This window comes from Zonotrichia leucophrys, chromosome 3 (assembly GCF_028769735.1).
Source record: "Zonotrichia leucophrys gambelii isolate GWCS_2022_RI chromosome 3, RI_Zleu_2.0, whole genome shotgun sequence".
Classification (NCBI taxonomy): domain Eukaryota; kingdom Metazoa; phylum Chordata; class Aves; order Passeriformes; family Passerellidae; genus Zonotrichia; species Zonotrichia leucophrys.
In genome coordinates, this window is record NC_088172.1 from 43,329,504 (window position 1) to 43,345,269 (window position 15,766).

A 15,766-nucleotide genomic window follows, 5' to 3' on the forward strand; every position below is an offset into this window, starting at 1 on the left:
GCTGTAAAAACTCATGAATGCATTTACTGTACTGAAATATTAGACAAAATGTGTTGATAATATATAATATCATTAATGTGAAAGATTCCTTTTTAATCTAAGTTAGACACAGAGAGCTCTTCAAAGAGCATGGCCTCAACAGGGAGATGGTAAAGACTTCTAGTGTCACATTTTAAGAAAACTGGTATTTCTCATATGCAGTATCTTTTAAAATCAGATTTATGGGTATACTTGTATCAGAGAAATAAAGCTGATCATTAAACTAAGAAAATACTCTCTGTTTAGTATGTTAAAAAAATATTGCTTTAATTACTGCTCTTAATTTCCTTTTTGTAGGATTTGTGCTCTGATGGCAAGTTCAGAACCTTCTACAACAGAAAGACCACTGAGAATTTCTGCATTAGCTCCTGTGCATCCAGATTTTCAGCCTGTACAAAAGAGTGTCTGAGACAGCCTTCAATATTCTTTTATCAACTGATGCTGGCCAACTGGGAGACTTCTCAATTCTAAATAAGTGTAAATCTGCTTTGAAGCTAAAAGTTGAACTGACAGCTTCAAAATCTTTCTGTAGACAAATTAGGAACTGTCTATATACTTAGACATTTCTATTCCTATCTCCAACTTCTTGCCTAAGGTTTCCCTTTAATAAATACATAATAGTAACGATAACAACACCTTTTTTTTCCTCCAGTTAGCTTAAAAGGACCTTCAAGTGAACAAATCTCATCACACAAACACATAATAGATTCAATTAATGGAATATCAGATCACTGTCTGAAACTACTGAAGAATCATCCTAGGCAAAGATACTTCCAAGAACCTAAAAACAAACAAATAAAAAAACAAAAAAAACCCAAACCAAAACAAAAACGCAAACAAACAAACAAAAAAACCCTAACAAAACCAAAGAGTAACAACAAGAAGAAAACCAAAGGAACCACAGATTTGAAATTAGCTACAGCTTGTGGTGGAACTAAGTATTTCACCCTTGACCACACAAACCCTAATCTATATGAATGCACCATAGGGAGTATTCTTTAAAGACTAAGAGATATTGGCTATGCACACCCTATTCTGCTTTCCTATGTTTTCTGTTTGCCTTCTACTGCATGCACACCACTTTACAGTGGTTAAGCTTGAAAAGTGAAGTTGACAGCAAAGCCTCTACCAGACTGTCCTTCAAAATTGTAATACAGAATTCACGCTTTTTCAAAATAAAAAAAAACTATCCACCAGAAAATGAAGTAATAACATTACAAACATAAATATCCCAAATACCTGTGCATTTGGGATTAAAGAGACTGTGGAAATACCTATGTATTTTATCCTTTATATGCAATTGCACACCTAATAACCAACATAATTTAAGACACTGAAGCTCAGTATATACACAAAGGAAAATGTAGTTCTAAATTGCAGAAGTTGTTTAACAGTCAATTACATGTGTAACTGTTTTGAACAAGAAAAGCAGGACCTCACAGTATAACACTGTAAGTTAAACAGATTTGAAGTTCAGCACTCAACTGTGGGTTGAGTTGAGCCACATATATAGTGTATGGCTGTGTAGATCTGTGAACAATTAAAAGAATGTGGCTTTGGCTGTATTATTGGTATTAGGTCTAGCAGAAATGTTTCCAGACAATTGCTTCACAAAATCATACTGTTTTTCAATGCTGCAATTATCACATAAATATTTAATTTCTACATAACAGCAAAGAGAAATTAGATTTTTTGCTATAATTTCCACATTTTCAGATCTGTTAAGCATCTAATATTATTTGGTATAACTCCTGCTGAACGTAGAACTCTTGATGGAATTTGGTCAAGGAGCAAATCAACTACACAAGGCAAGGTTCATTTACAGAACATGGATGTCTGCAGTCAGCAGCATTCACAGGAAAGATCACAGAACTTTGAAATGAACACCTCTCATGTTCAGGTAATACAGGCCACGGTTATTTGCAGGTTTTAATACTCTAAGTAAGTCTTAATACTGTAAATCCTGAGTTAGAAGGGACTCATCAGGATCTAGTCTAACTCCTGACATGCACCCCTAGGACACCCCAAGAATCACAGCACATGCCTGAGAGTGCTGTCCAAATGCTTTTTTGAACTCTGTCAGGGTTGGTTCTTTTATCACGTCCCTGGGGAGCCTGTTCCAGTGCCCAAGCACCCTTTAGTTTTAAACTGTAAAACATCTAATTTTCTCTTGATCCTAATTAAATCAATGGAAGTTCTGTCAAGTTTTCTATGGAGACAGTCTAACCCTAAATGAAGAACAATTTTTTTTTCAAATTTCATCTTAAGACTTCTTATTCCTATATAAACATGATTTCCTCCAAAGCAGCATTTATAACTTCTGATTTATATGTCAAAATCATATATATCTCCCAATTCCAATATCTGCCATAGTTCATCTCCTCTATGCTCATCCTTATCAACAAATTGTACTGTATCTTATGGTCATTCATATATAGTATGAAATAATTTAATTGTGATATTAAAGTAAAAACAAAGTTGCAAAAAAGCCAAGGTTTCAGAACTTAATCAGTTGGACTATATCATGCTCAAGCAAGGTAATCAAAGTTTTCCATATTATGAAGTATAATCCAATAGGTTTTTATTTCAACTGTCTATAATAAGTTCCCAACAAAAATGTGAATTTAAGTATTTATATAGTCATCCTTGGAAAACAGAATAAAAATGCAGAAACTATTTTCTATGTTAAAATTATAAAGCACTGAATATTACAATACATGAGCATAACAGCGTGAGCATCTTTTAAGTGTACCTTTAGGTTCCAGAAATATTTGGAACCAAATGCTACACTCCTTAAACTAGGTTTTTGTGAAATAGGTGATAATTAAACAAATAGTTAAAAAACAATTTTAAGTACAGAGAAACTACATAAACCAAGATGACATAAACATAGTAAAAATAATTTTGGTACTTTGGTGTACCGTGGATGTACAACTTGTTTTTTACAGTCAAGTAGGCAAAATAACATGCAATTTCTATCACTGCTTCTCATATTACAATATATCCATTTACAGATAATAAGATAAGATCCATCACTGTTCTCATTTTGAAGGCCATTTTTCATTTAATCTTATGGTAAAAAAAGGGGAAATTTCACCTTCATACATAATAAAACCCAAACAATGTTATCTTGTCAGAAGTAACACATCCAAGCACATTATATCCTATTTAGTTAATGTGACCAGAGAATAAAAAATATGCACCTTACCTCAGACCAAATATATGGGATTGTTCATAATTGAATAAGGAATGAATTTTAGCTTCTGAGTTCAAAATTATAAGCCTGTCAATAATATCCTGTCAAAGGAAGAGAAATGTGAAAAACCATGTAGGCTTTTATAATTTATGCACATCATAGTTTCATAGGGATATTTACTATTGAATGAAAACTATTATTAAAACACACACTGAAATTATTTCTGTAACAGGAGGTGTTTTCCACACAAAAGTCAAGAGCAAAATTGAAGGCAAAAATGGCAAAACTTTCCTAACCATGTAGAAGGTTAGGAAAAAAAATCTATTAAAAATATAAACATACAAAAAGATCCTTGCATGTCGACTATCCTAGTTCTTCTTTAGCATTAAGCCACAAAAAAAGTTAAAATTTTTTTGCATGTTTGAAGTGTGTACATGTCTATTTTAATAAAGAGAACAGCAACTCCTTCAGTGTAATAACCCTTTCTCACACCGGTTAGTACTACATGCTTCAAGACACAGCCATTTAGTCTTGGTTTAACAAGGCTTGGCTCAGATGTTAAGGTTTACACCTTTCATCTTGGAGCATCTCATGTAGCAGACAATGACTTTGTGGCTGCTTCCCACTTCTTCCACAAAGCCAACCCAATTATCTTCCCCTCTGGCTCACTGCACATGCAAACTGCTTCTGAAAAAATTATTTCATTAAAAAAACTAAGGAATGAACAAAAACATTGTTCATGTTCAGTGTTGTTATCATGTCAGAGAGAGACTGCTGTGTTATGGTCACAAGAAACAGATTACAAAATCCTTATGAGCTTTATTTAATCTCGATTAAATACAAACTTTTATTTTCTCCATGTTTTATAAGTACAGTTTCAGAGACAGCAGAGGGAGTTATTGTTCACCTAATTAGATCAATGAGTCATTTCAATAAGATATGAAGGGAAAGTTAATACCCATACTTTATTGAAATTAACAAAAGCTCTGGTTTTCAATGGAGAAAAGTAAAAATCACGAGTAAAACTCACAATAGAAAAAAAAATAAAGTCTAGAACTTTTCAAATTAAACTGTCTTCCTAGAATGTCCTCTTACTCAAAATACAGTGAAAGTCTACTTTTCCTATTAGATTTCTGAGGCACTGGGGGAGACAGCTTTTTCCACATAGTATATTTACAATAAAATTCTCAATTAAAAAACTCAACTTGCACCTCAAGGCTGCTCATAAAATTGATAAGGCAAGCAATTGATTTGTTTGGGAATTAAGATTTTTTCAGATATCTGTGCGTACAAAGAGTTAAATGCTAAGGGATATTTCTCTGGCATTATGTTCCTTCTCTCATTTATAAATCAATGCTTGGAGTTGCAAAAGAGTACAAACAGCAGGCACAGTAAGAGGACTACTGAGAAAGGAGACTAAGCTCTGATTTGGGATTTTAGGAAGGAAGATAATGAAGAAGGTCTAACACAGGATTACATCCAAAAAATGTGTGGACAGATTTTCACTGCTCAGCCACAGAGCATAGCTTAAATATTACAGGTCAGATGTCATCTACTTGGAATATCTAAGACAAACCATCTAAGATTCTCTAGAATCACTGAAGAAAATCACCTTTTCTAATGTCTTTCAAAGCTACAGGTCTAGAGGGTACCTTCCAAACTAGATTCCCCTGAATATATACACTGCAGAAACCCTCAAAGACTGGAGGCAGGCACAAAATCCTCATTTATGTTTTCCATTCTCTAAAATAATTTTACATGCCAAACACAGCAAAGAGAAATCTTACATGTATTAAGAAAAATTTCCCTAAGGGCACAAATGAAAACCTCATTAGTCTACAGATAAAAATTGTAAAAATTGTTATCAACTATCACTATTATCAGTTGTTATCAACTGATAATCTGTTCAATCAATGATACACCTAGTCAGATAAAAAATATAAAGGAGGTAAAAATGTTTAAATCCTGGGTATTCAAGAAATAAAGGATATACCAAAATTATTAAGTTCTGTGCATTAGCAAATATAGTTTAGCATAAACAAGTCACATTCCATGGCAACATGACATAATTCAAAAACAGAGAAAAAATAAGGCACACAAAGCAGTTAGGTCTTCCAATCAAATCTTCCAATGGCACAGAAGTTGCTTTTACTTTGCTTCTTGTAGTTATATCCAGTCAAAATCTTTTACCTTTTGCTTTCTGGAATCACTGCCCAAAAACATAGTCATAACAAACCCGTATCTCTTCTTAACTTCATAAGTTTTCTGAGTACTTAGACTCAGCCATTATATGTTAAACTAACATTAGAGGATCTCACAATTTCCTTTCTGCTAACTACATCATTTTGGATGCCTATCTTACATATCTAGGTGCATCTTGGATGGCTAGGCCCACAAAATCCACTGCTGCACAGTAGTTCACTGAGACAAACCTCATCCAAAATATCTTTATCTCCTCAGGGAACTTTGAACAATGGTATCAGTACCGGCATTTCTAGAAAACTAGAAAATTTCATAAAAATACTCAAGTGCCTCTAAAGCTAAAATAACACTGGCTTTCAAAAGCTGCAAAAATCCTTCTTGAGATCTACCACAATTTGAATGCTCTCAAATACTTATGATTTTCAGCATACATTTATCTTCCTCACTCTGAGTTCCTTAAAAAACTTGATAACTGAACAAAGCTATCCATCGGTGAACACACTAGCATTGAGTACATTGGAAAAATGAAATTTGTCATGCAATTTCCTCTTGAAATCATCAAAAAAGTACTGCATAAAAGAACCCCAAAATACCTTCCAAACCGAATATACACTACTATGATAAACTCTGTCTAAACAACTTAAAATATCACCAATCCAGAGCCTATGCTAGACAAACACTTCAACATAACAGCAATTTAAAGTGCTAAGTCATTAGGGAAAAAATCTGATTTTAACTGCCACACAAGGTCACAAATTGTCTGTGCTTTGTAGATGAGAAAAAAGCCATAATTGACTGCAGTAGAATGATTGAATACAAAATAATACTAAATACAGAAATGGTGAAGCTATTTCTCTGAAGTATGTCTTAATCAGTAGCTTTCCAATTACTGATTTTTTCCTTTGTGTGAATTATGTGTCCTATTAAAAAATAGCCTGAGGTATGAGGCTTTTGTGTTTTCATTTTGTTTTGGTTTTTTTCTTTTATTCTTTTTGAATCCACATATAGTGTGATAGAGCAATGCTGTATAAAGTACAAGTATACAAATTTTCCAACATTTTCCCATATGTATCTGTATGCACATACAAACATGATTATTTATGTTACTTTTTTTCTGTGAAAAAACACAAATCAGGAAAGATGATTTTAAATTAGGCATCAAAATTTATATTACCTTTAAGATTTCAAAATGAAAATTTAGGTTCATATGAAGTGACATGTGCATATACTGCCCTCATGCTGTATATAATACAAAATGCAGAAAAATTCAAAATCTTTCAATAGGAAAAAAAACCTTACTCTTTTATAACAAAAACATTTTCTCAGGTAAAAATGTCTTCACAGAATTATTTTTCCTTCGAAATACTTACAATTATATCTGTGGGTACTTCACGGAATGAGTACATGGGTTTATTTGGTATATCTCGTTTACTCAGGAGCTCAAAAATTGCTGGGTAAGTTAGCAAGTTTACCAGAAACAAAAATGACTAGAGAAAGATAAAAAGGAGGGACAACAGGGAATATTAATCTGTTAAGTACAACCAAGTAAGTGTTAGCAATTATTTACAATCTACATTAACTTTGTTCTTATCCTTTACAGGCTGAACTTAACATAAATATACCTGTCGAAAATAAGACTGCATACCTGGTAGGCATCTGTATAATCTAAAAGGGCAGTAGTGTATGACATATCTATTACCTATCATATGGTACATACAATTTTGAAAATTACAGTATTTCATTACCACTTAATTCTAAAATCTTGAGACAAAGAATAATCTAAAATTCCTGATTTTATTACAGTAATCAGGACATAAACTGATGGCCAGCACTTAAGACTTCATTTTGCCATGATTTTTATTCATTATTTCATAGTTAATCCTTGGCATTGTGAACAGCCATGCAACATAAGAATCCTGTATCAGTCATGATTTAACTAGTGTATTATACCATTTTTGATACATGTGCCAAGAAGCAGGTATAATAAAAATTTACAGAAAGGTATGTGCCTTCCTATCTGAACCATAGCACTGTTTCTTTCCATACAAAAACATAAGATTAAATAATTTCTCACCTTCTGACAACTTTGGTCAATAGGGTCAACTGGAGTAGATTTGGGTTGGGTTATTCTCAAATCATCTTTTCCACACTCCAAAAGAGCCCATAATTCAGTTACAAGCGCCTTTACAAAGCCTAAAACAAATGTTTGTTCTAATCATGAGTTTCATGTTAGAAATATTTTACACCACAATTCTAACCAAGATGTGTAAAATTCTCTGTACTGAAGGCTGAAATTTCACCACACAGATTGCCTTAGGGTTACTATCCCTGCTATTCTCAATAGCTATCCCTGCTTTTCTCAATACTCCAAACTACCTTCCTAGAGCAGTTTGCTTATGTTCATTCTACAGTCTGTACCAATGGTTTCCAAAGGCTATTACACTAGAGTAGGATTACATTCATATATCTTCTATGTAAACGAGCTTCTGACTTTCTTTAAAAAGTTAACTGCAATGGATCAAGGCTTAGCTAGTATTGTCTCTGTGGTTCTAAAAATACAGATTCACTATAACTCATAAATAAATTATAACAGACCACAGTGAAAAGGACTAGAAAACCCTAACTTTAAGAGAAGCACTACTAGCTGAATTTAAATTGTTAAAATTTAAAATGTTAAATATTTAAATAGAAGAGGAAAGAGCCCTCTAACTCTGAAATCTTCAAATGTAAGGGTTGAAAATCAATGCTGATTATTTTTGGTATATCATTTGTCTCTGAAGCCAAAGGGCACAAAAGGGCCTTAAGAAGCAATTTGGCTGAAAACCTTACAACAGGACAGATGGGTAACTCCTCAGTGGATCTGCTCCCTGCTTTGTGAAAAATCCCAGAGGCATAAATAGCAACTAACTAAGAAACCAATCAGTTTCCTTGACTGGCAGAACTTGCCTGCCTTTCTGACAGTCTTTCAATCAACATCAGCCCCTTCTAGATACTCAGAGAGATGATTTGCAACTTTTGTACCTCATGCACTTCCTCAGCAGCTTAAGACATTACCTTCATTTCATTGATGAGATTCTAATTTTAATATAATGGCTAACTGGACTATTGATGATATGGTAACAGTTGGGTTATCTGAGATTGACTCTGAAGGGACTTAGTCTGAATTGACAATTCTTCTCACACCACAATCTCTTTTACATCTCATTAATGTGTAACTTCATCTATGACATTCAGGCCCTTGCAGTTCCTCACCCTTTGAGCAGTCAGTAACCATGGAAATGTACATAAAAATTACAGACATCAACAGTTATTAATTCTGATTTGCAGATCAATAAGAAGCACCTGCAAATTTATTTTTAAACAGTACAGATGTCTTCACACACATATAGGAAATTTCTGTAAATCCAAACTAGTGAAGTAAAGATTTTGCATAATATCTGAAGAAAAAATAAAACAAACTCTAAAATTCTGCATCAAGATTGATGAATGATTTAAAAGCTTGAGAGAATTAATTTCCATCAGAAATAATTAACAAACATTTAGGAGTTTTTGTTAATACTGTGTAATTATTTTACACAGTTGATCTTTTTTTAACATCTTTCCCACTGTCTTCTTTCAAAATGAAGGACTACAGCATGCAATTATTCATAATAACATCATCCTGCAATTTACCTGAATTCTGCAGAGCCACTGCAGCCATTGGTGTTGCTGCCATTTGTGTAACAATGATTCTATTACCAAAATCTTCATATTCATTTGTCTGTTGATAAGAAGCATAAAAGTGCAGTGTTAGTTATTCAGAAGACATGAAACTCTCAAATGATCTCTTAAATATTGATCTTTCTTACACTTGTTTACAGAATTTAATCCACTTTATGTTTAGATTTGAACAATTCATAGATATTATCCTCTACAGACTTACCAGGGTCAGATTCCTAACCAAACATCTTTATCAAGTATCTTATAAAAATTTAAGCACAAAATACTGTGGTTGAGACATGCAATATGAGCAAATAAAACCATTAGTATTATAATGTTTTCGTACACATAGTGTAGGATGCCTTTGGCATTACTTTTTTGCACATTATCTGACTAAAACTGCACATTATCTGATTTTTTGTTTGTATTTCAAGCTTTGTCTAGCTTATCTAGATTTCAACGTGATGTACCAACATTGTCTAAGAAAATTTGCACTTAAAAGAAAAGAAAAAAAAATTCTAGCATTTCAAACTTTACAGTAAAAAGTAAACTACAAAGACTGCAATGCTTACCTGGATTTTTTTTGATAAACTGTTAAACATAAAGTTCACACAGTCATTCATGGCATCTGTACTATGAAGCAGAAATAGTCCTTTGGGTGTGGTAGAAAAATTTAGCAAGGCATCTAACAAAGTCTCTTCCCATAACAAGCTGCAAGAGTAACAAAATAGTAATTAAAACCTATATGTAAAATAGCATGGGAAAAAAGAAAAAAAAGTACAATTCCTAACTTTGAAAAACAACAGTACTTTACTCACTGTACTCTATGCTTAATTTATAAGCTTATGTTAGATTTAAAAGAGCATTTGGGGAAAAAGATAATTTACCTGACTGCATTTTATGTGAACATTCAAACTCAGTGTGGAAAACCAAAAGTTATGTAGGAGCACAGAAGAGAGAGATGATGTAAAGGGGAACCCAAAAGACCTGTGATATCCCTAAACATATGTATGACTTACAGTCTGACTCTATACAGTCTTAAGATAACATGGCAGTTCATCTTGGTAAAACAGGCACATAATCTCTCAACAATGTAAAAACACTGTGAGGGACTCACATCTGAGGAGCTAAAAGTTCCTACAAGAACTTGGTATGGAATTAAGAAGAAAGGTGCTATATTTACACAATAGCTTCACACAATAAGAGCAGAAAATGGAAAATCAACATTGTCCTGAATTTTCAGACTCTCAAATACTTGTGTATTTCTCATCTTAATGAGTATAAACTTCTATAAAGGGACATTAAGTTTCAGTATAAAAGGAAGGACACGTTTCACTTGGTATCAGCCAAAATGCTGCCAATCTTGCTACATAATATTTTGAAGGTATAAATATGATTCAGCAGAACAACATTTTAAAATAGCATCACATAAAAAGCATAAGATAGACAGCTACTTTGTTCTGTGCTTTCTAACTCACAATTTCCTCTAACCAAATTATTTAGTCAGAGAGAATCAACTATAATTCAATTTTACATAGATCAGACACCACTCTCTAAGCCAAGGAAGTTCTCAAAGGCCAGGAAGAATTCTGTAGCTCTACTGAGAACTATGCTAGGATAGTTTCTCTACCTACCACTATCCTTTTGACAAAAAAGACTGTCCTGGGTTTGGCTGGGATAGTGTGTTTTCTTCTAAGTAGCTGGTTAAGTGCTGTTTTTTGGATTTAGGACAAGAATAAGGTTGGTAACACACTGATATTTTAGTTGTTGCCAAGTAGCACTTCTCAAAGTCAAGAACTTTCCAGTTTCCCATGCTCTGCAAGTGAGCAGGTACACAAGAAACCATGAGAGAGCACAATCAGGAGAGCTGAGCCAAACTGGCCAAGGGGATATTCTATAGCATGGGAAGTCATGCTTAGTACATAAACTGGCCAAAATCACTGTTAAGAGATGAACTGGGCATCAGTCAGAGGGTGAGGAGCAATTGAGTTGTGTGTCATTTGTTTCTCTTGTGTGCTACTTCTCTCTCTCCTTTTCATTACTATTAATGTTATCATTATCGTTAGTAGCATTACTATTATTAGTATTACTACATTTGACTTGTTTAAATTACTAGACTGTTCGTATCTCAACCCTTTTTTTTTTTCCTGATTCCCCTCTCCATGCTATCGGGATGCAAAGGGCTGCACAGTATTTAGTTGCCAGCTGGAATCAAACTACAACAATAACATGGGGTTACGAGATGTTTCAATTGTAATTAAAGCAGCAGTTTGCACACTCATACATTGTCGGATCTCAAGATCTCAGTCCTGAGATGCTGAGCCTCCGAGACCACCTTGGGGGGCTCGGGAGTCCTGGAATGTTGCCAGAAGTGTCTGGTGGCAGGACTTTAACCCTACACAGGAGACGACAAGGATGAGGGCTTCACAGGGTGAATGGTGAAGGGATTAGTTAATTAGAGGGTGAGACACAGGGTTTAGGATTTATGTACAGGGGGGTTTAGAGGAGTAAGATGGAGGAATTGGGGTGTGTCCTGTCCTTCTTCTTCTTCCTCTTCTCCTCCATCTTCTTTGGCCACGGTGGCACCTTTGGATTGGTTATTACTGAGAGTACACCGAGTTATAAGAATAGATGGTATTGGGGAAAAATGATAAATATTGTACACGTAACAAAGGGTATAAAGATACGTGGCTGCCCTGGAGGGCAGACAGTGTGCCCATGGCTGACTGCTGAGCAGATCTTTGTTCGGCTGAAAGAACATCTTTTAGATAAACAATTAATAAACATAAAAACCGAAAGAAGAACTGAAGCCTCTTCTCGTCCTTCGATACGCGGGCTGCCCCAAGGCCACCTCGGGCCTTTCCAGGCCCCTCAAACAGCCGAGATAACCGGACAATACATGTGCATAAATTAAGTACCAAGTTACCTGGTTTTTGATTCTTGACTTATTGATGAAGTGGAGTCTGCATCAGTTACAGGAGTAGGTACTCTTTCTGAAAGCAAACTTGTCTGTAAAACAAAACCAAATAAACACCTCCTTAATGTTGATGCAGGATGTCCCCCTGCTAGGGAATGACACGCAGTGACTCCAAGATTCAGAAGGCTGAACAATTGCTTTATTAAGCTATACTATACTATACTACTACACTAAACTATACTCAAGAAAAAACCCATGACCCTTTTTCAGACAGTCACGATGCAGCTTTGACCTAATTGGTCAATCAGTCAAAACAATCAACACCAGCGTCCAATTAAGAAATCACTTTTGGCAAACTATCTCCATAACACATTCCACATATGCCAAACAACAGGAGCAGCAAATAGAGATAAGAATTGTCTTCTTTCTCTTAGCTTTCTCACTGCCTTCCCTAGGAGAAATCCTGGCAAGGTTGTGCCTGCTGTTCTCTGTGAAGAGAGCTGCAGCCACACCTTAATGTTTATTTAAGCATTTTTGAATTCCAGATCTAATTCATTCTCTTGTTATATACAAAAGACAAAAAATCCACAGTGATCTGGTTATAGTCCAGTCTTTGGTACAGAATACACTATTCCTTTATATTGTTTTTATTCCAAAAAAGCTTATTGTTTTACTTCTCCCTTGTGTATTATCAATTGTAAAGCTAGTACATTTTAATTTTTTTTATTAGAATTCTTAAATAAACATCTTTATTTTCCAACTGGAGACTCCCAAATCAAAAACTGGTACTTAAAAGTAAAGAAGGAAAAAAAAGAAAAAATTGTAACACAGCTCTTTACTCTGTTTCTGTCACAGGTAATGGAAATAACAGCCTCTGAAGTCACCATGACAAAGTTATTAATTCTGCCACTTTTTATTTTATTTATTTATAAATTATATAAATTTATCTATATTAATATGGGTGTCATTTGAGTTACAGACATAAATATAGACATATTTTTATATTTGAACATTTAAATTATATTTTAAAATAACTGGCATGAAAGAATGCATATTCAAAATTATTTCAGTTTTTTTATGTTTATGGGATAAAAAGCAAATTACACCATTGAAATAAAAGTGAGAAGTTATTAATTTACTACCTTGTAAATGTGATGTAAAAAATCAACAAAAGATTATTCTATTACACTAGTCAATCATACTGGATCTATTGTTCCCCTGTTATTATCATCTTTATAAATTCTCTCTCAGAATTTAATCAGAATCTGCTGAGAAAAAAATAATTTCTTTCTCCATCAGTCTTAAAACTCCAGGAGACATGTAAAAGAAATGGATACAAATTACCAGTCTCACCATTTAAAAATTGACACTTGGGCTTGGAAAGAATCCACCATAGTCCACTGGTTTTGCTACATTATAAACAGTATGATATTTTATAAATTTTAGGTATTTTAAAATTGAAAAATGACAGAAAATAGTTTTAAAAGTAGTTAAGATGATGGAGTTGACTTTCCTGTAATAGCTTGTTGAGTCTTGAAGTCAAGAATATATTGATTCTACTTCAGTTTATATCTGACTACCAAAGTGAAGTGAAGAAATAGCATTTTGTAGGGTAAACTTTGTTTTCACTCAACACATTCAGTCTACTTATCTTTTACATGTCAAGACAATTTGTCTAAATTATGTTCTATACCTTAATAAGGGATTTTAACGTGGAAAGAAGTCTTTTGTACAAAGTGTAAATGCTGTGTTTTTTAGAGGAAATAACAGGAAATGCCCATCAAAAGCTTTTAACACTCTGGCCTGTGATAAACATTAAATAGAGTAAGAGGCTAGCTGGAGTAAGATTGAAAAGTTACACAATAGGAAAGCATAAAAAAAAAAAGATTGCTGAGTTATGTAAATTACAGCATGGATCAAGTGAACTAAGCTCCTTAATTCAATAAAAATCCTCAGGTTTTCAATGCAAGGAATAACATAAGTTTCAAAACCAACATTCTGTGATGAGAAACAGAATTTATTGTGATATAATTATGATTTTTAGTAATAATACATTTTATTTTCAAGACAATCCATGGCTTCTTCTTTAAGTATCTTCTATTCATGTTCTGCCTTCTGGTATTTTCTGCCTTAGTTTACATTGTGACTGTATTTTTAAAATATCTCATCACAATAAAAGCATACAGTAGAAGCACACAAGAAGGAAGAAAAGCTCTTCCATTCTTTTTCCCTTGCATTCATTTTCCCTCCCACTTCCTTGCCTCCAGAAAAAAAAACAAATTTAGTCCTTTAGTCTATTCTTTGTTTCAGCTTGATCTGATCCCTCTCTAAGATATAAAAAGGTAGTCCTACTTTTCAGGGTAAAGTGAATAACACAGCTAGACTTTGTCTGTCCACTATGAGTCCTAATACCTACAGTTTAAATATGCTTTCAGTTAAGCTGGAAGCCAAAGCTGAAGATTTGTTTGCTACCTTCACCTAAATTGTGCCAATGTTATTTTAATGATTCAAAGGTTGGAATTTGCTTCCTTTTGAACTTTTTGAAAACTGCATTTGCAGGATCTGCCGTCATTTCTCCATCTTAAGTAATTTTTTACAATACACAAGGATTTTGACACTGCATGTGACTTTTAGAACAATGAAAATAGAACTGATGATGATGAGGGACTGGAGCACCATTATTTATGAAGCAAGGCTGAGAGAGATGGGCCTATTCAGTCTTGAGAAGGGATGACTGGGAGGGGATCTCATCAATATCTGTCACTATCTGAAAGGAGGGTATCAAGAGGAGGGATTCAGGCTCTTCCCAGTGCTGCCAAGCAACAGGACTAGAGGCAATGGGAAGAAACTGATGCACCAAAAGTTCTACCTGAACATGAGAAAGAACTTCTTTACTGTGCAGGTGAATGAGCACTAGACCAGATTCCCCAGAGAGGTTGTGGAGTCTCCCCCACTGGAGATACTCAAGAACCCTCTGGACACAATCCTGTGCCATGTGCTCTAGGATTACCCTGCTTGAGCAGGGACGTTGGACCAGTAGACCCACTGTTGTCCCTTCCCATCTTACCCATTCTGTGATTCTGTGATAACAGAAAGCAAAATACACAGAACTGTTGGATCCAAGCTCTTTCATGCAGAAAAATCACTGGACTAGCAAACTGAAGTTAAAGTACAGAATCTAAGCTTCATAACAAATTCATGTCCTCAGGTAAGACAAAAACTCCTGCCTGGCACTTTTCATCTTAGGTATACAAGTCTCAAATTAACTTTCTGCTAGGTTCACATTCAGAAGGAAAATTTGCAAGTAGAACTTCATTTTTACAACATTTTCAAGTACTATTTAACTGCTTAAAAATAATTAACCTATAAGAACAACTATTACACAAGCTGAACCTCTCACAGTAAGATTTTTCCCAATCCAAAAGCAAAATTTACCTTTCTCCAGGCTTCTGCAATAGATTCATGCAAGCCATAAGGAATTAGCATCTGTAGGCCTTCACAAGTTCTGTACATTTGACGGCATACAAAAATGAAAGCTCCTTTAACAACTGGCATAAACTCAGATCCAGATAAAAGAGAAATGTCATCATGAAGAAGTTTCTTTGTGAACTGAACGAGTACATGAGCAGCTGTAGGACTAGAAATAAAATAATGCATTTAAAATTTTGTTTTGTAGTAAGCCTTGAAACAAATCCTCTGACTAAACTTATTTA

The 15,766-nt window shown here is 34.2% G+C and overlaps 1 protein-coding gene across 4 annotated transcripts in view; it reads right to left on the minus strand.

The window, feature by feature from the left end:
* TBC1D32 (TBC1 domain family member 32) overlaps positions 1-15,766 on the minus strand; it is a 76,130-nt gene that overhangs the window by 42,197 nt on the left and 18,167 nt on the right. For all 4 annotated transcript variants that reach the window (XM_064707967.1, XM_064707969.1, XM_064707966.1 and 1 more), the window contains exons 17-23: positions 15,489-15,690; positions 12,063-12,145; positions 9,709-9,847; positions 9,110-9,197; positions 7,512-7,630; positions 6,808-6,924; positions 3,248-3,336 (exon numbers count right to left, since the gene is read on the minus strand). In XM_064707967.1, coding sequence (XP_064564037.1) covers positions 3,248-3,336; positions 6,808-6,924; positions 7,512-7,630; positions 9,110-9,197; positions 9,709-9,847; positions 12,063-12,145; positions 15,489-15,690 — 837 coding nt within the window. The remainder of the gene's footprint in view (positions 1-3,247; positions 3,337-6,807; positions 6,925-7,511; positions 7,631-9,109; positions 9,198-9,708; positions 9,848-12,062; positions 12,146-15,488; positions 15,691-15,766) is intronic.